The 27,855-nt window shown below is 31.6% G+C and overlaps 2 protein-coding genes across 2 annotated transcripts; both read left to right on the top strand.

Annotated features, from left to right (window-relative positions):
• Nucleotides 1-508: 508 nt before the first annotated feature.
• LOC144854363 (protein dead ringer homolog) lies at nt 509-18,669 on the top strand. The gene is made up of 7 exons (XM_078712312.1): nt 509-1,014; nt 1,271-1,891; nt 7,810-7,882; nt 14,804-14,987; nt 15,784-16,037; nt 16,207-16,401; nt 16,845-18,669. Exons 1-7 carry the CDS (start codon nt 979-981, stop codon nt 17,000-17,002), a joined length of 1,521 nt encoding a protein of 506 aa, XP_078568438.1. The 5' UTR covers nt 509-978; the 3' UTR covers nt 17,003-18,669.
• Nucleotides 18,670-24,172: 5,503 nt separating this feature from the next.
• Nucleotides 24,173-27,809, top strand: LOC144853499 (uncharacterized). Its single transcript, XM_078711194.1, has 2 exons — nt 24,173-26,977; nt 27,798-27,809. Exons 1-2 carry the CDS (start codon nt 24,173-24,175, stop codon nt 27,807-27,809), a joined length of 2,817 nt encoding a protein of 938 aa, XP_078567320.1.
• The last annotated feature ends 46 nt before the right edge of the window (nt 27,810-27,855 follow it).

Genomic DNA, 27,855 nt, shown 5'->3' with positions numbered 1-27,855 from the left:
GGAATTTTAAAAGCCAAATACAGTACTGTATATCTACCTAATCTTTTATATATACTAAAACTAACCCTTAAAAAAAATAAAAATAGTAATCCCAAATGGTTTGCTTCAAAAGGGTCAATAAAATGATGCAGATTTAACATAAAGTACAGTAATACAGTACTGTAGTTTGAAGGATAAGTATATATACTGTACAGAAAATGTTCTATTGTCCTTTTAAACTAAATACTATATTTGGAAAAGAGGACACTAATGAAAAGAAGTTTTAGAATTGGTGGCATTGGTTTCAAACTAAAATTGTTCTTGTACTGTAGTTGCAAATTGATGAAGCAAGATTTTGAAGCTAAACACAAACAACAAAGTCCGAGAGAATCTGCATTTAAGTGTTTGCAATGTAAAGTGTAATTTGAGTGCTTGTTTATTATTGATAAATAACTCAAGTTACTGGTAAACAAATCTTGGAATATAAACCTTATGATGTTATGTACTTCTGGAGAATCACTCAATTATTATATTTATTTAGTACGCCCTCTATATTTGTACAAAAGTTCGTTATTGTCGTTAAAGTTTAAACAAAAGCGTGGTGTGTGCATCGGTGCGTATCGAATGTGTTGTAAATAGGAGGATAAATAATTAGGGTTCTGAGCAGATTTTCTGCACAGTTTGGTGATCAGATTGATTAAATCCGATTACAGTTAGTATCACTTATATATATAGGCCTATTGAATAGAAGAATGATATAATCATCATTCTTTTGCTGGTGTTATCTGAGCTTTCATCTTAGATAGGCCTACACGACACTGCTGCATAGACAGCTCACATGCATGGTGTTTACCACAGCCACAACAGTGTGTAGAAGATCGTCGACGATTTACAAAGGCCTACGTTGTTTTATGTTGTTATGACTTTCTGACTTTATTGGTAGGAGGAGAAAGTGTTTATCATAATATAATTCGTGATTTGAAATTTGGAGACTTTAGAATGATGGAGTCTGCAGTAAATGGTAGAATTCCTCCAGTAAGAACCTTTATTAATATTTATTTATTTAGTTACAATTAAATTACTAAGTATGCTACTGTACTTACTAGGCCTACTTACTTACTATAGGGTCTAGCCTATATACGGTAGGCCTCTGCTACTATAAGGTACATGGCTAAATGGCATGTAAGCTACATGTTGTATAGTATAATTATAAATAAAAGTGGTTTTTTTTTCAGGTAATTTTTTTATTGAATGTATGTACATTAAATTGTGTGATATTTTTTTTTTGCAGCCAGTATTAATCCCAGTAGCAAGCTATGGAAATGGGAGATACATCCCAAAACATTATCATGAAACTAGAGAGACTTTTATTACGTCTTACAAACGACAGAGGCCGAACAGTGATGATGAAGACTCGGACACAGAATTAAACGTTGACCAACCAACAGATTTAAGTTTAACAAAAGAAGAAGTTCATCCTAGAAATGGTCAAATCACACCTCCATTATCACATGGTGAAAGGTCTCCTGCAATAGAAGACAATGACAGCCTCCAACAATCTGATGTCCGTAGTCCATATCAACCAAGTCTTCCATCCCATAATAAAAGTCCAGATATGGGGAACAGTGAGATACCATCCATTCCCAGTCGAAGTCCGCCTAGTCCTAGCTGCACGAGTCCATATCAACATTGTAGTGACAGCCCATACAGACGTGGTAGTATCAGTCCACGATCAGAAAGAAAACCTGACATAAAACAAGAAAGAGACCTAGACTTTGATAGACCATCAATGATGGATGAACCAACAGATCTTTCTTTGAGAGATGTTGGGACGGAGGATAAACTGGTAGTGGATGGTGAAGAGAATAGCTCTCTGTCTGATTATTGGAGCTTTGAGGAACAATTCAAACAGGTAGTTATTTTAAATTGTGATTGTTTTCTGTGCTTTTGTATTTGTTTAATTTGAAAAGAATTTAGTAAGAAAAAGTACAAGAATTGTAAAATAGAAATGTGATAAAATTCATATAATTAGCATACTGTAGAAATAATTATTTATAACTTTTACCAAATTTATGCCCGTCTCATTTTTACTGCCATTATTATAGGTTTCTAAACTTTTTGGTATAGTAATTAAATATAAGTAATAATGTTTAAATGTTTTAAATTTCATACCGTTTTAATTATGTTTTTTTAGATTCAGTATAATACAAAAAAGAACTGACATTGAAAAATCTATCATTTGATCACATAAATCCTATGTATGTTGTACCATGGTTGTACATTAGCATTCCTATCATTGACAACATTGATAACACTATGTTATGTCATAATTAATTAGGTTTACAGTAGTATCAGAGTAATTCCAATTTTGCCAGACTAATATGCCATTTAGTTGGGGAATGTCCTTGCTGATCTACTTAGTTTTTAATAACTCTTTAAATTAAAATATAATTGATTTCTTAGTATGCTACAATTCTGTCCACTATTCCCACTATCAATTTCATCTCTTTTAGTTACTGATATTAATAATAATTATTATTTTTATACAGACAATTATGATTATAAATGCAGTAGAAAGAACCTCAGTCTAATAAGAGGTCACTTTCAGGATCCAACAATGTGTCCCCTTAAAAAGGTTGTTGCAAAAAGGGTACTACTGTACTTTCCTTTTCTGCACTAAAATCCATCAAAGTAAAACAATTGAGGTAGCTTGTTAAATCTAAGTCACCATTAGGCCTAACATGGATTTTAATTACATATAGCCATCAAATGTGAGTTTACCCAATTTAGGTTTGATATAACTTTGGCACAAACACTTAATTAGTTGAACATACCGTATTAATTATTCATTATACTTTTGGTGTCTCATAATGCACTTCTTGTTGAATGCAAATGTATTACCAGTTGATGCAATTAAATTCATCAAAGATCTCCCAATCAATATTCAATAGTTGTAACATCAGATATCTGAGACATTGTTCGATGATCAGACAAGGCCAATTAAAACTGTGCTATTGTCTGAGGTCTAATCATAAAGTTTATTTTTGGATTGCAATTAGTTGAAAATGGAAAAACTACTGAAAGTGATATTACCCTTTCTATAGAGTTACTGTATCTCTCCTCCCCGTTCCCACCCCCTTCTTCTTTTTCTGCTTATTTCTAGTGTAAACCTACTATAGTTTCTTTGATATACCTAAGTTAACATTATGAAACAAAAGAATCATTTAGCTACATAAAATACAAAAGGGTAATTTTTTAATATATATTTTATTATTGATTGGTATTTTTTTATTTATTTATTTTTTTAATATAAATATTTTTAAAATGTAAACTAAACATTATCGTTTGTTGTTACTACATAGTAGCAAGTAGGTAGACCAATATTTCACTTAAGTAAATAACTATTTAAGATTTTTCCTTAAGTGATATTCTAGATAAGGGATTTTTTTTATTTTAAGGGTTTTTGATTTGCCTGGCTTAAGGTTAAATGTTGACAACCGTTTTGTATCTTTTTATGACATTGTATTTACATTACAATTTGCTTTGTAAAATGATGTAAAAGAAATTAACTTTAATAAGAGATAATTGAGAAGGAAACCCTTCTCTTGGGATTATAAGACCTTCAGTTTAAATAGTTTTAGATTTGAAAGAATATATAAAAGTAAGTATTGGAGAAAAAAATGATTAAAAGTATTTAAAAACACTGCAAACACATCAAATTTTAATAAGACAATTAAACATATTATCTTCCATGGGGATTCCAAAGGCCTTCAATTTAATGGGGTTTTCTGTGTTTAGCATTTTCCGGATTAAGAAAGGAAATAATACACATGCTTAAAAACTTCCTTTGGCACCAAAAGCTGATAATCAAATATTCAACGATTAGTATGTCCAAGTTTAAACTAATCTAATAATTTCTTTCCTGTCGTCTGATCTTTACTTTGATATTAAATTGTTTTTTGAAATATTAATATTTACTGTGCAAAAAATGTGAACTGAATATTGTTACTGCCGTATCCATTCATAATATTCGCAACACACCACTTAACTAAGGCTTAAGGCTATGTCCAAGTTTAAACTAATCTAATAATTTCTTTCCTGTCGTCTGATCTTTACTTTGATATTAAATTGTTTTTTGAAATATTAATATTTACTGTGCAAAAAATGTAACTGAATATTGTTACTGCCGTATCCATTCATAATATTCGCAACACACCACTTAACTAAGGCTTAAGGCTAAGTCCAAGTTTAAACTAATCTAATCTAATCATTTCTTTCCTGTCGTCTGATCTTTACTTTGATATTAAATTGTTTTTTGAAATATTAATATTTACTGTGCAAAAAATGTAACTGAATATTGTTACTGCCGTATCCATTCATAATATTCGCAACACACCACTTAACTAAGGCTTAAGGCTAAGTCCAAGTTTAAACTAATCTAATATTTTCTTTCCTGTCGTCTGATCTTTACTTTGATATTAAATTGTTTTTTGAAATATTAATATTTACTGTGCAATAAAATGTAACTGAATATTGTTACTGCCGTATCCATTCATAATATTCGCAACATACCACTTAACTAAGGCTTCAGGCTAAGTCCAAGTTTAAACTAACCTAATATTTTCTTTCCCGTCGTCTGATCTTTACTTTGATATTAAATTGTTTTTTGAAATGTTACTAAATATTAATATTTACTGTGCGATAAAACTGAATATTGTTACTGCCGTATCCATTCATAATATTCGCAACACACCACTTAACTAAGGCTTAAGGCTAAGTCCAAGTTTAAACTAATCTAATATTTTCTTTCCTGTTGTCTGATCTTTACTTTGATATTAAATTGTTTTTTGAAATGTTACTAAATATTAATATTTACTGTGCGATAAAATGTAACTGAATATTGTTACTGCCGTATCCATTCATAATATTCGCAACACACCACTTAACTAAGGCTTAAGGCTAAGTCCAAGTTTAAACTAATCTAATAATTTCTTTCCTGTCGTCTGATCTTTACTTTGATATTAAATTGTTTTTTGAAATATTAATATTTACTGTGCAAAAAATGTAACTGAATATTGTTACTGCCGTATCCATTCATAATATTCGCAACACACCACTTAACTAAGGCTTAAGGCTAAGTCCAAGTTTAAACTAATCTAATATTTTCTTTCCTGTCGTCTTATCTTTACTTTGATATTAAATTGTTTTTTGAAATGTTACAAAAATATTAATATTTACTGTGCAATAAAATGTAACTGAATATTGTTACTGCCGTATCCATTCATAATATTCGCAACACACCACTTAACTAAGGCTTAAGGCTAAGTCCAAGTTTAAACTAATCTAATATTTTCTTTCCTGTTGTCTGATCTTTACTTTGATATTAAATTGTTTTTTGAAATGTTACTAAATATTAATATTTACTGTGCGATAAAACTGAATATTGTTACTGCCGTATCCATTCATAATATTCGCAACACACCACTTAACTAAGGCTTAAGGCTAAGTCCAAGTTTAAACTAATCTAATATTTTCTTTCCTGTTGTCTGATCTTTACTTTGATATTAAATTGTTTTTTGAAATGTTACTAAATATTAATATTTACTGTGCGATAAAATGTAACTGAATATTGTTACTGCCGTATCCATTCATAATATTCGCAACACACCACTTAACTAAGGCTTAAGGCTAAGTCCAAGTTTAAACTAATCTAATATTTTCTTTCCTGTCATCTGATCTTTACTTTGATATTAAATTGTTTTTTGAAATATTAATATTTACTGTGCAAAAAATGTAACTGAATATTGTTACTGCCGTATCCATTCATAATATTCGCAACACACCACTTAACTAAGGCTTAAGGCTATGTCCAAGTTTAAACTAATCTAATAATTTCTTTCCTGTCGTCTGATCTTTACTTTGATATTAAATTGTTTTTTGAAATATTAATATTTACTGTGCAAAAAATGTAACTGAATATTGTTACTGCCGTATCCATTCATAATATTCGCAACACACCACTTAACTAAGGCTTAAGGCTAAGTCCAAGTTTAAACTAATCTAATCTAATCATTTCTTTCCTGTCGTCTGATCTTTACTTTGATATTAAATTGTTTTTTGAAATATTAATATTTACTGTGCAAAAAATGTAACTGAATATTGTTACTGCCGTATCCATTCATAATATTCGCAACACACCACTTAACTAAGGCTTAAGGCTAAGTCCAAGTTTAAACTAATCTAATATTTTCTTTCCTGTCGTCTGATCTTTACTTTGATATTAAATTGTTTTTTGAAATATTAATATTTACTGTGCAATAAAATGTAACTGAATATTGTTACTGCCGTATCCATTCATAATATTCGCAACATACCACTTAACTAAGGCTTCAGGCTAAGTCCAAGTTTAAACTAACCTAATATTTTCTTTCCCGTCGTCTGATCTTTACTTTGATATTAAATTGTTTTTTGAAATGTTACTAAATATTAATATTTACTGTGCGATAAAACTGAATATTGTTACTGCCGTATCCATTCATAATATTCGCAACACACCACTTAACTAAGGCTTAAGGCTAAGTCCAAGTTTAAACTAATCTAATATTTTCTTTCCTGTTGTCTGATCTTTACTTTGATATTAAATTGTTTTTTGAAATGTTACTAAATATTAATATTTACTGTGCGATAAAATGTAACTGAATATTGTTACTGCCGTATCCATTCATAATATTCGCAACACACCACTTAACTAAGGCTTAAGGCTAAGTCCAAGTTTAAACTAATCTAATAATTTCTTTCCTGTCGTCTGATCTTTACTTTGATATTAAATTGTTTTTTGAAATATTAATATTTACTGTGCAAAAAATGTAACTGAATATTGTTACTGCCGTATCCATTCATAATATTCGCAACACACCACTTAACTAAGGCTTAAGGCTAAGTCCAAGTTTAAACTAATCTAATATTTTCTTTCCTGTCGTCTTATCTTTACTTTGATATTAAATTGTTTTTTGAAATGTTACAAAAATATTAATATTTACTGTGCAATAAAATGTAACTGAATATTGTTACTGCCGTATCCATTCATAATATTCGCAACACACCACTTAACTAAGGCTTAAGGCTAAGTCCAAGTTTAAACTAATCTAATATTTTCTTTCCTGTTGTCTGATCTTTACTTTGATATTAAATTGTTTTTTGAAATGTTACTAAATATTAATATTTACTGTGCGATAAAACTGAATATTGTTACTGCCGTATCCATTCATAATATTCGCAACACACCACTTAACTAAGGCTTAAGGCTAAGTCCAAGTTTAAACTAATCTAATATTTTCTTTCCTGTTGTCTGATCTTTACTTTGATATTAAATTGTTTTTTGAAATGTTACTAAATATTAATATTTACTGTGCGATAAAATGTAACTGAATATTGTTACTGCCGTATCCATTCATAATATTCGCAACACACCACTTAACTAAGGCTTAAGGCTAAGTCCAAGTTTAAACTAATCTAATATTTTCTTTCCTGTCATCTGATCTTTACTTTGATATTAAATTGTTTTTTGAAATGTTACTAAATATTAATATTTACTGTGCGATAAAACTGAATATTGTTACTGCCGTATCCATTCATAATATTCGCAACACATCACTTAACTAAGGCTTAAGGCTAAGTCCAAGTTTAAACTAATCTAATATTTTCTTTCATGTCATCTGATCTTTACTTTGATATTAAATTGTTTTATACAAATTTGCGTCTTATATTGAGTAGAAGAAGAGTTAAGTTTGGTGACTAGATTTTATCATTGTTTTATTTTATATTTTCCAGTTGTATGAACTCACTGACGACCCAGCTCGAAAAGTATTCCTAGATAAGTTGTTTTTGTACATGCAAAAAAGAGGTAAGATCTGGGAATTTATTATTTAATGTCTAAAGAGATACTTGATAAAATTAGGTTTAGTTCAGCACTTAATTTTACAATTGTTAAGCTCTATCTACACCATCACACTTTATGTGACAGCAAAATGTGATGTGCCCATATTTGGTAGTGATATGCTTAAATTTGGTAGTGACATTTTTTTGTCACATAAAGTTTGATAGTGTAGACAGAGATTTATGCTCTGGGTCTCACCATGGACCTATTATTTATAGGTCCATAGTCTCACTATTTCAAAATCCTGGATCTGCCACGACAAACAACTTTCTTATGCAAATCCAGTCACATGACATGTAAATTATTTCTTAGATCTTATTATAACAATGCATTTCATCAATTTCTTTGTGTCTTATCAACCATTACCAGACCATTTACCATGATTTTAAATTAAATACTAATTGTTGATTAATTTATCCATTTCGTCTCCTTGTAGTAAACTGATTTATTACAGGTTCCAGTATAATTAATTACTGATAATGAAATTGTTACATCCAACTAAATTAATCTATGCGTATGATGTCATTGAATAATTAAGATTTGTACAGTTTAATTACAAACTGCAATTCCATGATATTTGTGTATAGTGAGTTACATTAATTGATTTTGGATACCATATTTCTGATTAAATGAGGGGAAATAACACTACAGCCACTCCACTTAGTATTGGGTACGGGGACTGTTTAATTTGCCTGTAGCAGTTACAGTTAAATTAGTATGATTAATTTAAAACATATTATGTGTTGCCAGAATATCAATAAAGGCCTTCATTATTGTAATAACTGCTTGTTCACAAGAAAATAATTTTAAAAGCTTTACAATATTCAATGCTGCTTTTATATTATGTATGTTGAATGTAATGACCTGTTTTTAATAATTACCCTGATTGTGAGGAATCAGAATATTCAAGATTTGTGAAGATGACGACATTCATTATCACGTGGAATATGCTGCACTGCACTTCAGATGAATTAAAAAAAAACTTTTACAATTCCACACACAATATTGTGTATATTAAGATAAACACACAATAACAACATTTTTCCTTTGAAAAGTTGTTCAAAGGCATGCTAAACCACAAAGCTACCATAAACCATATAGCCTAGTAAATACTTTAAAATCATTTTATTAAAAGATAAAGTTTCCCACCAAAGTATCTTCAAATTAATTGTCAATAATCTTTACATTAAATCTGATAAAAGCGGATCAGATAAAAGATTTTTGATCGTGCAAGCATCGAACCGTGTCAATGTCGAAATATCTTATAATTCTATTATTATCGCAGTTTTATTATATTTTGGTTTTTTAAGGCTGAGCATATTTGTATTGTTATTTTTATTCAAAGTTTTGCCTGTGGTTTTAATGTCTTTCTGTGTTTTTAAATCCTTTCTGTACTTTAAACTGTTTTGTGATGTTATTTATTATAAACTCAATCATCTGAATCTGATCCATGTATAATAAAGTTATTGTTACATTTTTATGGTTCATTTTAACCTTGAAAGAAACAGGTTGATCTAAATATTTACACATTGAAAGTTGGCCTGGGTACAAAATATATAAAAAATTAGGGAGTGGGGGTTTTATTAGTCAGATTACAACAATGAATTTACCAAAATCTTAAAGTACTGTAATGTCCAATTAGTGGTTGGGATTAATCCTCGAGCATGATACAATATTATATCTATATATATATATAGGCATACTCATGAATGAGGTTATACGTCCCAACTGGTTGAACCCAGGGGCCCAGAGCATGAACAGCCCAATGCAATTACCTAGCATGAGAGGGCCCCTTAGGAGTGCTAAATTGTGGGTCTTGTCCCCCTGCGTTACACCACTGACTCAATGGTTATATGGAACTGTTTAACATAGTCCCTGTACAAATTTGTCAACATTTTCTTTTTCACCTCTCATAGAAATATTTTCAATGTTTTATTTGTTATTGTTTTGATAATACTCTGTCAGATGATCAAACTGTATGATTGCAGGAAAAAATCAGTTATACTGTAAATCAATATAATACCATTATTAATCTTTAAAGAAAAATCTCCAAGGAGACTTTAATGTGTACAAATAATGGAAGACATTAAAAAAAAAGATTTAGTAAAGAACTTTAGTAGGTGGTAAACACTATTCAGGATATCAAGTGTTTCTGTTTACATGTTGTACAGGTGATAATTGTTGCATTTGTTTGAGTATTAAGAAACTAGATTGATACAAATTGCATTTCTTAAAGAACAAAAGAGTTTGGCTTTTTACTAAATGGAGAAGACAACAATAGACTTTATATGCCTATCTTTCTTTGATTCTAAGTGAGGTTTAGACCAGTAATGACCCTACAGGCATGCTCACATAAAGCTGTATACACTATCAAACTTTATGTGATGTGCCCATATATAGACATGTGATTATGTCATATCGCTACCATATTTGGGTATAGGCCTATCACTACCATATTTGGACACATCACACTTTCTGTCAAACTAGTTTGATAGTGTAGACAGAGCTTTATGCCAATATGTATGGCACTTTTAATAATAGAATTTAAGCTCAAAATGCATCCCACATTTTGTTTAATCATATTATATTTTAATTTTATGTAATATTTATCTGTCATTTTTTTAGAAGTAACTTAAAATGCCTAAAATTATGACCGATTGGCAGTTACTGTAAATAATTCTTATAGCAAAAATGAAGGGCCCAAAATGAATAGTTTCGTTATTGTAATTGCCAGTATTCTGTAATCTATTACACATGATCACATTGCAATCCAATCATTTATAAATAGATTTAGTATAACTAAATAGACATTATTAGGTAAATCAATCAAGAATCTTTCGCTCATCTCATCAACCGTTCTCTTGTTCCTTTAATTATTACTTGCCACTGCAATTAACACCAATTACAATTACCATAACACCTTTGGTTTTCTTCCATTAAAAATATTCAAAAGAGTTTTTGTATAGTGTGTGTATAAAGAGATAGAAATCAATTAAATATCCAGTTGTAATTTGGTGGTTAATTCAATTTAATAGAGTTTCTTTAATTAAACATTTATTGTGCTGCGGCTTGATTAAGCTTATTGATGAGTCTAATATTTCCTGCCTAGCTTACCTGGATAAACCGAAAATAGCCCTCTCTCTTTGAAGAGAGGTTTTACTTAGGCCCCTACTATTTTTTCATGGGGACAATAATATCTTTAACTAGTTATTTCTTGATAATTTAACTACTTTCAAAGTAGTTATTACTTCTTTGCAAGGAAAAATGCTTTACTGTATGTAGTATCGGTAACTAAACCTTAAAAGTTTTCTTAGCCAGTTTCATTAAGAAATCCTTTTATATTTCAAATAAACACATCCTCATCAGTATTTTAATTAATATTTGTTTAACGACACCAGATGGATAAGGATTAACCGCATCAAAATGCTCTTTCTTTTTTTTTTATTGAATTGTACATGTAAGCTTTTAGTAGTGGTAATCTGGCATTGATAAAATCACCCGCACCAATGTAGGCTACCATTGTTAATTAAGTGTATCTTTCAACTTAGTTGTGGCTTTGTTTTCGGCTTGTGGTATTCTTTTAGACCTGTAGAATTGATTGGAGGCTTTGAAGGAGGAGTGTTTGATCAAATAGTCATAAGGATTAATCTTGTTCTACTAATGTTAATGTAAAAAGGTGTTTTTTGATTATTATGTAATACTTTAAGTATCTTATATGTAGAGATTGGAGCTGATAAGACTAGGTCAATAAGGCTAGTGGCCATATTCACCAATCACACTTATATTAAAGCGATCTTCACAACTTTTTTAAAAATAAAACATGACCAGAGAGTAGTTTTTTATTACATATTTCCTGTTCTTAAGTTAATCTTTTCAGCTCTTCTACCACAAGTTTTCTTTTTGGATGTTTCTTTTTTTTCTTTTCTTTTTCTTATCCATTCTTCTCTCATTTAGTGGAATCTAAACATTTTTTTTCATATTATTCTGATAATTTGTTGCTATTTTTAATTTTACGGTAGTGACTTTTCATTTTTATTGTTATATTTATGAGTAGGAAGAAAATAAATGTTTTGATAGGCTGGTTTATTGATCCTAGCGTCAGTCATCATGGAAGTTGTCATATAGTACATAGATACAACAATTTTGATCTGTTTTATTACATGGTAATAGGTCATACATGACATGATAGTTAGGATTAGTGTCTCTATAAACGGCAACAATTGTCATAATTTGGTTTCCTATACCTAGAACAAATACGCAATAAGCAACATAGCAAGTTCAACAACTTCAATATTTAAGGCCGCTCTGACTTGAGACTTTATTTCATTTCATCTAGTTATGATTTGTATTGCATTATTGTTTTGTGGGTGCAGAATCTATTTGGGCCTGAGCCTACTCTCACTCTCATTATTTATTCATTGGTGACCAAATGAATATTTTATAGTAAATTTTTACAAATTATAATAAATGAAAAATTAGTGGCACTGTGACTTCATCATTGCTTACCAATCCCAGGCTCTTTAGTTCAAATCTTGTCAAAATCCGTGATGGCCAGTATAGAAAGTATGGATGTCCTATGTTTTGAAAAGATAATATTTTTTTTAGCTACTGAAAAATTATAATATAATAAAAACACTATATAAAATCTACATACAATGCATTTTTCAACACAAACATTTCTGTTTAAAACTATTATTTCTGAGAATAATAAATATATATACAGTAGTCCTGATCATTAAAGATGACCTGGAAATCTCAGGTGGACGTATTATTACCAGGTCAGTCACGTCAAAGGAAATATAACATTTCACAACTCCATTTATGTACTAGGAAATTTAACTGATAGTAGTTAACATTATGGGAACCAATTGATAACGAAAACAAACTTTTCCGCCTCTTATGCCATATAATTTTTCAATTGGATCTTATCTTTACATAGTTCAATTATTACTTCCCACAATTACTTTCTATTTTTTTTTTCTAAAGCAATATTTATGCCAATTGTTATATCTAGTATTATTATACCTTTCTTCATGATTTTTCAGGGACATATATTGGGGTTAAAAGTGTATTTTACGATTCTAAAAATATTTGCAATATCAGATAATGTATAATATCAATGCGTTTTTGGATTTATGCAGCCATTAATCTGTTTTTTATTTAAATGTTGATTTGTTCTGTTCATGTCATTCACGATTGTAAAAAAAAAAGGGTGTGGGCGTGCACTACTATTACGTTGCAAAATATTTGCGACAGAAGTTTCTTTTCACTAGGTAGGACATTTTGATCGCACCATAAGAAAAATATTTTTAGGGAGTATAGTCCATTATGATTTTGATTATTAATTAGTAATTGGTAGTAAATTAATTGATTGATTCTATTGTAGAATTATTTCGAACGCACCAAAAAGAAAGGCATTGTTGGCTCCCGAAAGTCGAGTCCCATTAATAGAGGTTCTACTATAAAACATGTAAACTAAGAACACCTGTCCATTTGACAAAAAATAAACTTTCATTTTGTTAATTATAAACAATTTAATATTCACAGGTACTTGACAAAACATACTAAAAACAATTTCAGAATTGTCAACGTTATTTGTCAAATGTTAACCAAACACAGGCATACCACCGTTTCCTTTCATTCTTCCTGTTTTACCAACACTATTTAGATACGCCTGCTTAATTGTTTTCAAAAATATTTATGATTTTGATTTCCCACAATATTCTTTACAGAGAAGTGGTTTAATAATTGGGCAGATTGTTTATGTTGGCCAAGATGAAACAATGAATCTGTTCCAATTGACAGTCAAATTGCTTTATGTTAGCAATTTTTTTTTCAGCTTTCTGTCAATCTCAACTCTGAAGCATAATCTATTATACACTTATTCATTTTGTACTTACAAAATTTTGTTTAAGTTCTAATTTGTCATTTACTAAATTAGGGTGCTTATGCAACTAGGTAGCGCTTACACAATTTGTTGAAGTTTGAATTTGTCACTTGATTGGTGCTTACTTAAATATGAAGGGCTTACACATTTTTTTTAAATTTTAATTTGTAACTTACTAGACTAAGGGCACTATGTAGCTTTAATCTAATACAATTTGTATACAATAATGAAAACTAAAGTATATAGCAAAAAGTTTCTAAAACATTTGTTCTTTCTTGATCATTTACATTACAACATTTCACTTTCTATCAGAAAAGCCACACTTTAGGCCATTCAACTTATAATTGTAAAACAATATATGGATGTCTTTTATTGCCAAGTGGGATTGACTGGCCACTTGTATCATATGGAAAATCCATTAACTGGTTACTGGAAAAAAAAAGTTTTTGAACCATAATAAATATATATATATATTTTTCATGGGCCTATTATAGATTAATTTAGATATTTTGTCATACCCTTTCTAATTTGTGCTTGTTTTGTTATATTATTTACATTTATATTATTATTTATATGTTTTTATTATGTTTTTGTTATTATTTTATTTTAATCGTTCAGATTTTAGGTTATGTGTACCATGAATTCATCTTTTAAAGCTCTGTCTACACTATCAAACTTTATGTGACAAACAATGTGCCCATATATGGACATGATGATGTCATATCACTACCATATTTGGGAATATTACTACCATATTTGGGCACATCGCACTTTTTTTGTCAAACTAGTTTGAGTGTAGATACCAATTTTTGTTTTTACCCGATTCAATTGTTTAAACATTTATTAGTAGTACAACTTTTAAATTGTGTTAATCACATAGGCCAGCTATGTGCTGGTTTTTGGTTTTTTTTTGTGAATTGTGTATTGATTAAAGTTAAAGCATAAATTCTGGACCAATAAACAATGAAACTAAATTAAGAATGATTGTTTTATTTCTTTAGGAACTCCTGTCAATCGCATTCCAATCATGGCAAAGCAAGTATTAGATTTGTACGAACTGTTCCAACTAGTTACGTCCAAGGGTGGTTTAGTAGAAGTCATCAATAAAAAGATGTGGAGAGAGATAACAAAAGGACTGAATCTACCATCGTCAATAACAAGTGCTGCATTTACACTCAGAACACAGTAAGTCTACCTAAACTTTTGCAGGGTGGTACTTTTTTCTGCAAATAATAATAATAGGGGCAAGTGTAAGCTCAATCAACTGAAGATAGATATTTAGGCCTAGCCTAGAAGATGAAAATAATTTACCTGCTGTCTAGATAGGATTGGTTAAAAAATTGTAGTGAGTTAACCCTACTGTGTTTGCTAGTCTCCTCTCTCTTTCTTATTGTTTGAAAATATTTCAGGAAATGTGGTGTGGGGGGGGGGGGGGGAGGGGTTGTTCTTTCGAACTCAGCTACGAATCCCCTGGCTACTGACTTGAAATAATGTCGGGTACAAATTGAGTTATAATAATTATTAATATTAGAAATTGGTCTAAAATTGATAGCCTACTGTATTGCATAACATTTAAATTACTAAATTATTTCATGTTTTTTATGTTCTCTGATCCCCAAAGGCAGAAAAGAAAAGAGAAAGTTAGATGGGCTTTTAGTAGTACTTAATACTTTGATTGCAAATAGATTTTATGTAGTTTCAATTGTGTTGTCCAGTTACCCAATATAACATTTAGAAAGTAAAAAGTGAAATAATGTTTGTTGGTATTAAGTTCCTAAGTGTGTTTTTATTATGTTAATATAAGTAGGCTTGATGATTGTAGTGTCGCAACATTTGCTTTCACATTGTTAATACTGTAACTCAAAATCTTTTATTTTTCATACTGGGATAGTGTTGAAATATGTTCCCATAGTAAAAGGAGGATGTATAATTGCTTAATACGATCATAACAATCATTTTTTGTTTTGTATTATTATTGCAGATATATGAAATATTTATATCCTTACGAGTGTGAAACCAAAGGTCTGAGCACGCCGTCTGAACTTCAAGTCGCCATTGATAATAATCGTAGAGAGGGTCGTCGTAGCTATCAACCTTCTGCATATGTAACGCACCAGCCACACTCACCACCGCCATCAATGATTCCAATGGCAAAATCTATTCCACTCACTCATCCAGGCTTTTATAGACCTCAAAGACTTCCAGGCTTCATTCCATCAAACTTATCCTCATCGGGTAAGTACATTATTTTGTTACACTGCTAAGTGCCCTTGCCATATGATTGGTTGATTTTGTATCACACGCCATGCATGTTCAGTAAAATGTAAAATAATTATTGTGATACAGTTTGTACGCGACTGGAAACCTATGCCATCTAAATTAATTGAATGATATTTTTTTTTAGGTGATGAAGAAAGTCAGCCTCCAACACCTAGTCCACAGTCTGCGTCAAAGCTACATCATTCCCCGTTATTTGACCATGGCGGACCTCTACCGCCCAAGCGTTCTCTCTTGTCTGATGAAGCTTACCACAGATTCGTAACGCAACAACATCATCTCTTATATCCCTCAACGCATCTCAAAATCACAAGTACCAAAAGTAAGTATAAAGTTATAAATAATTTCATACTCACATTTTTATTTTGTAACACAGCACAACATTGGTTGGCTAAGCTTCTTAAGCTCTGTCTACACTAGTTTGACAAAAAAAGTGGGATGTGCTCAACTAAGGTAGTTATATTCCCAAATATGGTAGTGATATGACATCATCATATCCATATATGGGCACATCACAAGTTTTTGGCATATAAAGTTTGATAGTGTAGACAGCAACATAATTATAATATAAGCCGTTGTTTCGGAACAATAAGTTAGACAGTAACTTATCAGACCATGATGGTAGATACAAGACATAACACGTTCCACTCCAACTCCTTCGTCTACCATCCCGAAAAACACAAAGCTTACTAATATTACATTTGTTATATTAAAGTTGTATACATTTTCATTTAATTGTAATGTTAATTGATTTATATTTTTTAGGTGAACAAGGCAGTGGGTTACCAATGCTAGAATCCAGATCTGACAATTCAATGGTAGTTAGTATGGAAATCAATGGTATTCTGTATCAAGGTGTTCTGTATCCTCATGCTGTAACAAGCATGCCTCACCATAGAACATCATTACACAATATCAAATAATAAGGGAATCTCAACCGTTACACTTTGTAGTAATAAGGAATTTTATGGACAATCACTGTTATTGTTGTTTTTTTATTTATATACATGAATAGTGTATGTGTTTTAAAACTTGTAAATAATAAAATGGGACATGACCCAGTACTATAACAATCAAAGATTTGTATTCCATCATTCATGGGCTGCCTGTCAAAAGCTTTGCTTTTTTTAAATTTTTCCCCATTTAAGTTCTGTCTACACTATCACTAGTTTGACAAAAAAAGTGTGATGTGCCCAAATATGATAGTGATATGCCCAAATATGGTAGTGATATGACATCATCATGTCTATATATGGGCACATCATATTTTTTTTTTCAAACTAGTGATAGTGTAGACAGAGCTTTAGTTTAATCAAATTATTGTTATTGTAAATTTGGAACAGATAGCAATGATTTGTAAGAGGAGCGAGGGCGACGAGATAGGACATATCGAGGAACAAGTCATATATGATGGACGGGAAATAATGAAGCTTTACATTTAAAATAAGGATCTTGAATGTGTTGCTTAAAGATGTATTGTACCCCCAAAAAACATCAAAAATTAAGATTAATAAAATCAGACTTTGAATATGCCATTTTTTTAGTTTTAACAAAGTTAATCCCTTCCCTAGAAAAAAAAAACCTGAACAAATTTCACTTATAAAATGTTAAAATAAACGGTTAAATTCAACCAAAAACCTATTGGCTGGCTGCCAATTTGACTATTTTTTGCTATATAAATTACAGTTTTTTTCAGGTAAACAATTTTTTTTTCCGATCCAATTTTCGGTCAAAGTGAATAACTATTGTGTGACATTAAAATGGCATATTTAACAACAAATTAAAAAAAAATTATTTTTCAGGGGGACAATACATCTTTAATTGGGAGCCATTGATCATTCAGTAAATGCATCAGTACATTTGAAAGCAATAAGTCAATTAGACATGTATTATATGTATAAAACATTCCTAGCTGAGACAAAGATGATAGTATGCAATTAATTGAATAATTTCTATATTAGACTATTCCATGTATATTTTTTTAATCACTGTTAATTTTTGTGAGTATATCTAAAAACGAAATGAGTATTATGTTGTATAAAACATTCCTAATTAAATAAATTCAAATAATCAATCCATTAATAATTTTTTGATTTAAAAAAGTAAAATTCAGTCCTGTATTCATTCTGAACGTGGAAGAAACAGCTGTTAAGCTCTGTCTACACTATCAAACTTTATGTGATGTGCTCATGGTAGTGATATACCCAAGTATGGTAGTATTATGACATCATCATGTCCATATATGGGCACATCACATTTTTTTGTTACATAAAGTTTGATAGTGTAGACAGGTCTTTAGGTTAAGCCTTTGCATTATGTGGTAAGGTGGCCAATTCCTTTCCATCCATGCTGCCTTATCCTCCCTAGTATTATGTACTCATTTACAGCTGAGTGGACAAGGAGTTGTTTTTATATCGGGAATTGAACCCAGGTTTTTCTGTATAGTTTCCTAACCACTCAGTTACCACAACTCCAGTAGTAGGCCTACTAGTTAAGCACACACAAATCTGCTTTAAAATTGTTTAAATTTGTAAATATTAGAAAACTTAATAAAGTAAGCTTAATTCTTTTCCATGTATATAAACAACCTTCAGATATTAAAATCGTACTGTTAAAATGTGGTCATTCTTCTATTTTGTGTTATGATTTTTATAGTTAAAACGCATGGAACCCGGATTTAAGGGTGGCACCCATGTCGACCAACCATCTAAAGTTTGAAACATTAGTTTAAGTTGCTTCAATCACCCATTTCCCCACCCCCCCCCCCACCCCCCAATTTAAAAATCCTGCGTCCGCCACTGATAATAATAATACCAATGAAAACATATTTACTGTACACTCGTAATTGAATTTATATTAAAATAGTTCAGAATCTATTATGATTACAATTCTCACTATTCAACTATTCACTTTAAATTCACTTTGATAATAATATCGTTTGATTTGTACATCAATGGTGTATGACATTCATTGTGTTAACGTCTGCAATTTTAAATCTGTTTTTAACACAATTATGCTTGATATAAATATTTTGAAAACGTGACAACAATAGTATAATATCTATTATTCCACTTAATAATCCGTTCTTTCGTGTGAAATTCTCCAATAGTCTCGCTTTAGAGAATGTCGGATAAAAAGAGACAAATCATAATCATTTCAACTTGAATTCACTATTATTTAACCATGACAATTCAAATTGTAAATGCTAGCCTAAATAATAAATTTCATTGGCGCGTAGTGAACTATATTAAACCTTTAGGGAATATATTAACGAGAAAATGTATGTAGGATTATCATTGTTACCATGTTATCTCTTCGGTCTCTTCTTATTCATTGCATTTTCCTTTGCACACCCTATACCAGGATTGAATCAAACACTCACCGGATTGAATCTTATAGACTTAGATTGTACGTCTAGTCTATAACTGTAGTCATTCTCACACCTGTCTCAGGATTGAATCCTATAGACTTAGATTACGTTATAGTCTATAACTGTAGGCATCCTCACACCTGTTTCAGGATTGAATCAATCTCTCCGGATTGAATCCATAAACTTGGATTACATATAGTCTTTATGTTAACTATAGTGATTCTCACACCTGTCCCAGGATTGAATCCTATAGACTTAGATTACGTTATAGTCTGTAACTGCAGGCATTCTCACACCTGTTTCAGGATTGAATCAATCTCTCCGGATTGAATCCTATTGACTTAAATTACTCTGTAGTCTCTAACTGTAGTTGTTCTTACACCGGTCTCCCGATTACATCAATCTCTCCGGATTGAATTCTATTGACTTAAATTCCTTTGCATTTATTTTCACACCTGTCTCAGGATTGAATCAATCTCCGGATTGAATCCCCTAGATTTAGATTACTTTATAGATTTAAATCAGTGATTCTGCACACCTGTCTTGGGATTGAATTAATCGGATTAAATCATATAGACTTAGATTACCTGATTATAATTTGTAACCGGTTGCTATATTTTAGTCTCTTTCCTTTAATATTAACCTATAAAGAATCCCGTTTCTCTCAGTGGTGAATAGGGATAGGGCCTACTTTGTCCATTATCTATTATAGCGATGTTATCTACAGATATTTCTTCGTGTTTTGAGATAAAATATAATGCTATTAAACGGATTATTGGCATAATAGTTCTATAAAAGTTGAATAAATTTAACTCGGTTAAGTAATATAGAAGATTGGCACTGTCAATGAATGAAATCAAGCGAAAAGACAACAATGGTCTTTAGATTTTCGTTTACATCTCGTATCACTATATTTATTGTTACATTTTATAATTGAATGTGAATTAAAGCGAATCTTTAATTTAATTTCGATTTAACTCAGACGAGACACATTGTTGTAAAGTTTAAGGATACTTGGCACCATACTAAAGTGCATTAGTCGATTGTTGATTGTATGCAATAATTTTAAGTTCAATTAAAAATCTGTCAGAGAATGTATGCGATACCATTTGATTGGATGAGATGAATATAATACGTGCATTTGTTATGAATGTATTCAAATAAAAATGATAAAAATACCGATGTTTGTGTGTGTGTATGTGGGTGTGTGAACAATCGACCGAGGTGTAAAAGAAGCTTGGTCCCCATTATTAGGACTCAACGCAAAGACGTAAGTGCAACGTAAAGCATGGTTCCCACTAGCAACGCTAGTACAAGGACGTACGCGCAACACAAGCGAGTTGACCGATGACAATCCACTGTTCGAACAATCAATAGCTTGTGATTGGTCAAATCACTTATGTTGCGTTACGTCCTTGCGTTGCGTCGCTAGTGGGAACCAAGCTTATGTAATTTGACCAATCACAAGCAATTGATTATCTGAACTGTAGCTTTGTGATTGGTCAACTCGCTTGTTTTGTCTGATACATTTCCCGGAGCTGGTACCCCATTTTGTATATATTCGTGTTTCATCAGATATAAATAGAATACGTCACATTGCTGGTAAAATATCAATATAACAGATGGAACATTTCAGATGATTCGTTTGGTGATTCTAGGATACAAATGAACAAGTTGTCGGATCAACGCTAAGTTCATTATTGCAATAAAGGAAATCTGTATGTGGTCATGCGATCAGAACGCGTAGACGATGGGCTTACATACAGGGACACGAGACGGTAGTGTTTAGCACACGATGTATTATCAGGGGAACATACAGACCTAGAAATTACACCCTTTCAGCCTTTCTATCAAAAGGTCGAATTCAAATTATGTTGTTATGTGGAGAAACGAACGTTTTTTTACGTTTCTTAAGCTCTGTCTACACTATCAAACTTTATGTGACAAAAAAATGTGATGTGCCCAAATATGGACATGATGATGTCATATCACTACCATATACGGGCACATCATACTTTTTTTTGTCAAACTAGATTGATAGTGTAGATAGAGCTTTAGACATTTGTTGCACTGTCTATCGTACCTGTATATAATTATGTTACCATACTAATCGTCAAATGGTTAGCATTTAGTTAAAACCTGGTTATATACTGTAACATGAATGATAATATACGGATAATTCTCTCTACTCTCTCATTTACCGTCTGTATTCAACTGGGATTGGTATTAGCAGTCCTAATATAAAAGAGAACTAATGTAAGAGGGTGGCTCGGTGACTTCTGGCGACCCATAACACTGTCTGAACAACGCCCTACACAACATGGTGCATTGGGTTCTTTAAAGTGCTGCAAGTGCACACAAACCAGTGTTTAATGGTCCGGACCTCTGTTTTTAAAGATTAACTGATGACTGGTTTGACAACAGAGAAGATGTGGTACCCGAGTTCTCTGTTTAACCGGTCGGACACATACAATTTTAAAAGTTCATATTTTAAAAAAAAGTTTTCAATGACAACTTTATTTTGATAAACCATAAGGCGATAACGCAATGCACGCGGTCCGCGTATTATCAATATTAGCGCATACTTTAATTCTGAATAGTTATTATTGGGTTGGCCAAAAATGTCGGTCCCTTTATATTAAATATATTGTGACCATTTAATGGAATGATCAACACGTCACTTTGATTGCTTCGTATGATTTTTAATACGTTAATTTTCAATTAAAACAGAACAAACGATTTAAAATTACTATGACCAAAACATTAACATAATAGAAAACATATGGTTTTCTTGATTTAATCATAGTTATATAGACACCCACCAAGGACAATGGGTTAGATTGTATTAATTCCCAGACCTGCGGCCTCTTCAATAGATTATTAATATCGTATTATTGGATCGTTCATCTTCCTCAATCAAGAATTTCAAGTTTCATGTCACACGAAAGGCAGACACGAGGCGACGAGACTTTTTTTGGCACATGGTTGTAAATCCATAATCTTTCCTGATAGAACATAATATAAAAGTTTACGATTCTAAGTAAGATCGTAAAGCTCTGTCTACACTATCAAACTTTATGTGACAAACAAATGTGATGTGCTCATATATGGACATGATGATGTCATATCACTACTATATTTGGGCACATCACACATTTTTGTCAAACTAGTTTGATAGTGTGACAGAGCTTAAGACTATAATATTTATTGTTTTCGAGATAAAAATATTTGTTAATTGAAAATGAATCATTATACTCATAACTAACTAGTTACGGTGATTGTTAACAGTAACAAGTTATTCGATAACTATTTATACGTTGTCTTTAACGGCAACTAGTTATACGGTGACTAGTTACGGTTACTAGTTATGCGTAAATAGCTATGGTAACTATTTACACGGTAATTAGTTACGGCATGGCTACATGGTTACCGTGACGAGTTGCGGTGATAGCTACGGTGATAGCTACGACAACTAGTTTGACGGCAACTAGTTATCATGGTGACTAGCTATGGTAACCAGCTACGGTAACTAGTTATCATGTTGACTAGTTATGGTAACCAGCTACGGTAACAAGTTATCATGGTGACTAGTTATGGTAACCAGCTACGGTAACAAGTTATCATGGTGACTAGTTATGGTAACCAGCTACGGTAACTAGTTATCATGTTGACTAGTTATGGTAACCAGCTACGGTAACTAGTTATCATGTTGACTAGCTATGGTAACCAGCTACGGTAACTAGTTATCATGTTGACTAGTTATGGTAACCAGCTACGGTAACTAGATAGGCGTAAAGTACTACAGATTATTACCAAATTTTCAGACCACAGTTTATTTGCTTTAAGTGTTTTGATTAAACAAGGGACTTCTCTGCTTAAATTAACTATTTTCAAACTTCCTAATTGCGTAATCCGGCATCCGACATTGTAAAAATGTAACGAATTTCCACATTTCCATTTTTAAAGTATCATCTCGGTCATGTTTTATTCGGATTGCTTCATCACATCACAATGATCATAATATACAACAATAAGCAATTGATTACACAATCCAGGTCTCGGGTTCAAATTTAACTATCGTAAACTATTTGAACAATAAATTATGAAATGATTTCCTTCATTTGTTTCGTTTTTAGTAGTTCATTTCATAACATTCTTATTGGCCTCGTTGAAAGTGCTAATAACACGATTAATCAAAATGCGTCTGCGCATGGATTGTGAATTCATATTAATAATATGTAAAATCGGAAATGATTTCATTGTGAATATGTCATTATAAAAATTCCGGATATCGTAAAAAGAAACACTTAAACAAAGGAGGCAAAGTCTTATGATTGTCGTAATCAGATAAACGGGAAATAAATTTTGAGCGTTCGTATTATTATTAATATTATTACACGTTACAAAAGTAATGATACGTAGGCCTATGGGTTTGACGCAAACGCGGTTTTAATCCTTAATCAGAGTGCCGTCACGAGGTGTTTGTTCGAGGTATTGGTTTTAATAATAGACTATTCCAGATAGTCATATTTCCACTCTAATAAGATGTTGTAAGCATTTCGTGTTTAAAGCGATGATGCACTTCCAAATCTGGCGTTCAACAATTGTAGCAGTGCTTTTATGCGTACGAATCAAAACTACGCTGAAACCAATGTTAATCAAAGAAAATATTTCTTTGTCTAAAAATGATATTGAAAACTGGGCCGCCCCAGTTTCTATTAGAATGGACAACTGCAATATGATGTCACCATTGTTTCAACTAAACGCGTCTCGCAAATACTACTATCCAGTATTAAATCCAAGCACCACTTTAAATTTGAGCTTTCTCATTGTCATTGCTGGAGATGTTGCCCTCAATCCAGGACCAGAACACACGAGACCAGGACCGGGACCCCGAGACAACCAGATGAAACACACTGATCCACACATATATGACTGTTTCAATCGCAGGGGAATGCACTTCCTACATTTGAACATTTGTTCCTTGTACTCAAAATTTTCAGAACTTAAACGTATCGTTGTAAATAGTAGAGCAGTTGTATGTGCCATTTCGGAGACGTGGCTGGATGAAACGATATCTGAGACAGAAATCAAGATCGATGGCTACTGCCTCCTCCGCAAAGACAGAAACAGGAATGGTGGTGGCGTATGTCTTTACATCAGGGATGATATCGCATTTAATGAGAGACCAGACCTTAACAACACAAACATAGAGTCGATCTGGATTGAACTGATGCTTCCTAAGACTAAGCCAATCATAGTCGGTTGTGTTTATCGATCGCAAATCTGTACTTATACTACGTTTGTTGAAAACCTAGAGTCCGACGTTTCAAAACTTAGATCGGATTCAGAGGTATATATTTTAGGTGACACTAACATCGACTACAACAAAAGCAATGATCCTATGTTTAAGAAATATTGTGATTTTTTACGATTATTTAACTTAACACAAATTATTGATTTTCCTACTCGCATAGCGTCCAAATCCGCCACCATTATCGACCACGTTCTAACTAACTCTAAGGAGAAAATTTGTCAACATGGCTCAATTGGTGCTGGTTTAAGTGATCACTTATTAATATACTTTACCCGTAAGGTAATGAGAGGACACATAAACAAACATAACACTGTAAAAATAAGATCTTTACGTAACTACTCTAAAGAATTGTTAATTAATAATCTTCGATCTGCTGAATGGCAAAATGTGTACAACTGTAAGAATGTTAATGACGCTTGGTATAATTTTAAGTTTATTTTTACTAGTATCATCGATCAAATAGCTCCGATCAAAGAGGTTAGATTGAAATGTAGGTCTGAACCATGGATCACGAATGATATTTTATTATCTATAAATGAAAGAGATAAGTTACTTCATAAATTTAGAAAAAACAGAAATGACACGGAAGTTTTTAAAGATTTCTGTATTTTAAGAAACAAAGTGCAACGTGAAATTAAAAAGGCAAAAGCAAACTACTTTAGAGATAAATTAGAAGAGAACAAACATGATTCCAAACAACTGTGGAAATACTTAAAACAGCTTGGTGCAAATTCAAAATGTAAATCTAAGAGTAAAGTTGCCCTAGATATTAATGGCACATTGTCACATGATGCTCACGAAGTGGCAAATCATTTTAATATGTTTTTTACGAATATTGCATCGAAACTTTCATCTCAGCTAAAACCCTGTCCAGATTTGTTTGGGATCTCGAAACCAGCCTTTAAAGCTTATTATGACAAGAAAGTGAGCGAAAATAAATTTGAAATTAAAGAAGTTACTGAGGAAGAGATTTTGAAGGAGCTTGAAAATCTGAAAATTGGTAAAAGCTGTGGATTGGACAACTTGCCTTCCCGGTTTCTTAAAGATGGGTCTATTGCAATTGCTTCTCCTGTCACCTTCATCACTAACCTTTCTATTTTGTGCAATATATTCCCAGATGAATTTAAGTACGCTAAGATTACTCCACTATATAAGAAAGGCTCCAAAAGTGATGCAAGTAACTATAGACCCATAAGTGTTCTTCCTGTAATATCAAAGTTGTTGGAAAAGGTAGTCCACAAGCAGTTTACTGTTTATTTAAATAAAGCCAAGCTGGTAGATGATTTTCAATCAGGATTTAGAGGGGATTACTCTACAGAAACATGTTTAATTTATATTCATGACTACATTCGATATGAATCATCGAAAGGTAATTACACAGGAATGGTATTATTAGACTTAAGAAAGGCATTTGATACCGTAAAGCATTCAATACTTCTTGATAAACTTAGTGTTATGGGCGTTTGTCCTGATTCTTTAAAGTGGTTTAAGTCATACTTAACTGACCGTAAACAAGTAGTTTGTTCGAATGATGTTCAATCAAAATATTGTTTAATAAATACCGGTGTTCCACAAGGAAGCATACTCGGTCCGTTGCTTTTCACATGCTATATAAATGATATCTCTATTAGTACGAACTGTAAAACTATCTTATATGCAGATGATACCGCATTATTAGTTTCTGGCAAAAGCCCGGAAAATATTGCAAATTCTTTAAGTACCAACCTTGATTCATGTCACACTTGGTTAATCAATAATGAACTTTCACTACACGTTGATAAAACTGAGGCTATTCTTTTTGGCCCAAAGAAAAAAGTCAAAAATGTTGAAGAATTTAAAGTATATTGTAATGGTAAAGAACTATCACGGAAGCATTCTGTTAAATACTTAGGATGTTATATGGATGAAGATCTTTGTGGTGAAACCATGGTAGAAAACGTACTTGCAAAAATTTATGCACGACTTAAATATTTGTATCGACAAAGTTGTTATCTTAATAGATCAAATCGTAAACTTTTAAGCAACGCCCTCATACTTTGTCACTTTGATTATGCGTGTTGTGCATGGTATTCTGGACTAACCAGTTACTTTAAGGGAAAACTTCAAGTTGCCCAAAATAAAGTTGCCAGATTTATTTGTAACTGGGATAACAGGTCCCATATTGGTAAGGAAGAACTTAAATCTATTGGTCAACTTAATATTGAAAGTCGGGTTAAACAATTAAAACTAAACCATGTTCACAAAATATTCAACAACCAAGCCATTCCATACATGTACACACACTTCTCCAAGACATCCACCGTCCAAAATATCACAAGAAGAAGCTCTCATACATTCTACCTGTCTAAATCAGACACATATATCAAAGACACATTCTTCTACACAGCAGCACAACAATGGAACCTATTACCACACATTTTAAAAACCATTTTTAGCAAGACAGATTTTAAATTTAAAGTAAAGGAATATTTAGCAACGTCTCATGAATGAATAAATGACAGATGTATTTTAACTTACTGTAAGACTTTAAAGAATGACTTGTAATATTATTTTAATAATCAATTTTATACAGTATGCTTTTATATGCTATGTTTTATTGTTTTACTGGTTTAATATTTTATTGTTTGTATGTATATAATGGACCCCAATGGAAATAAGCTGGAATAATATTTACCGGCTTTTTGGGTTATCCATGGAAGACTACCGTATGTTTTAATTGTTCTTGTTTACCAATTGTAATGTATATTTGTGTACTTCCGAATAAATTCAAATCAAATCAAATCAAAGCGAATAAACATGTGTTAGGGTAATTTTGGAGTGCTGAATTCAATTCTGTTGTTTACCCGGCCTAATAATTAGATTGTTCACCCTTAAAATGTGAAAAACAAAATAGCCGACATTTTAAACGTATTTTGGCTTATAACTTGACTTTTAATTGACATAGCAAGTTCAAAACGGTGTCTATATCTATGTTTGGGATACTACGGATTCCAAATATATTGTTATTAAAGTTGTAAATATCCTATTTCAGCCACCATGTTGAAATCCAAGATGGCCGCCATTTTATATTCTAGTATCATATTCCTCCC

Source organism: Antedon bifida, chromosome 10 (assembly GCF_963402885.1).
Source record: "Antedon bifida chromosome 10, ecAntBifi1.1, whole genome shotgun sequence".
In the NCBI taxonomy this organism is placed as follows: Eukaryota; Metazoa; Echinodermata; class Crinoidea; order Comatulida; family Antedonidae; genus Antedon; species Antedon bifida.
Note: the sequence above shows the minus strand (reverse complement) of the source record. Positions and strands in the feature narration are given on the sequence as shown.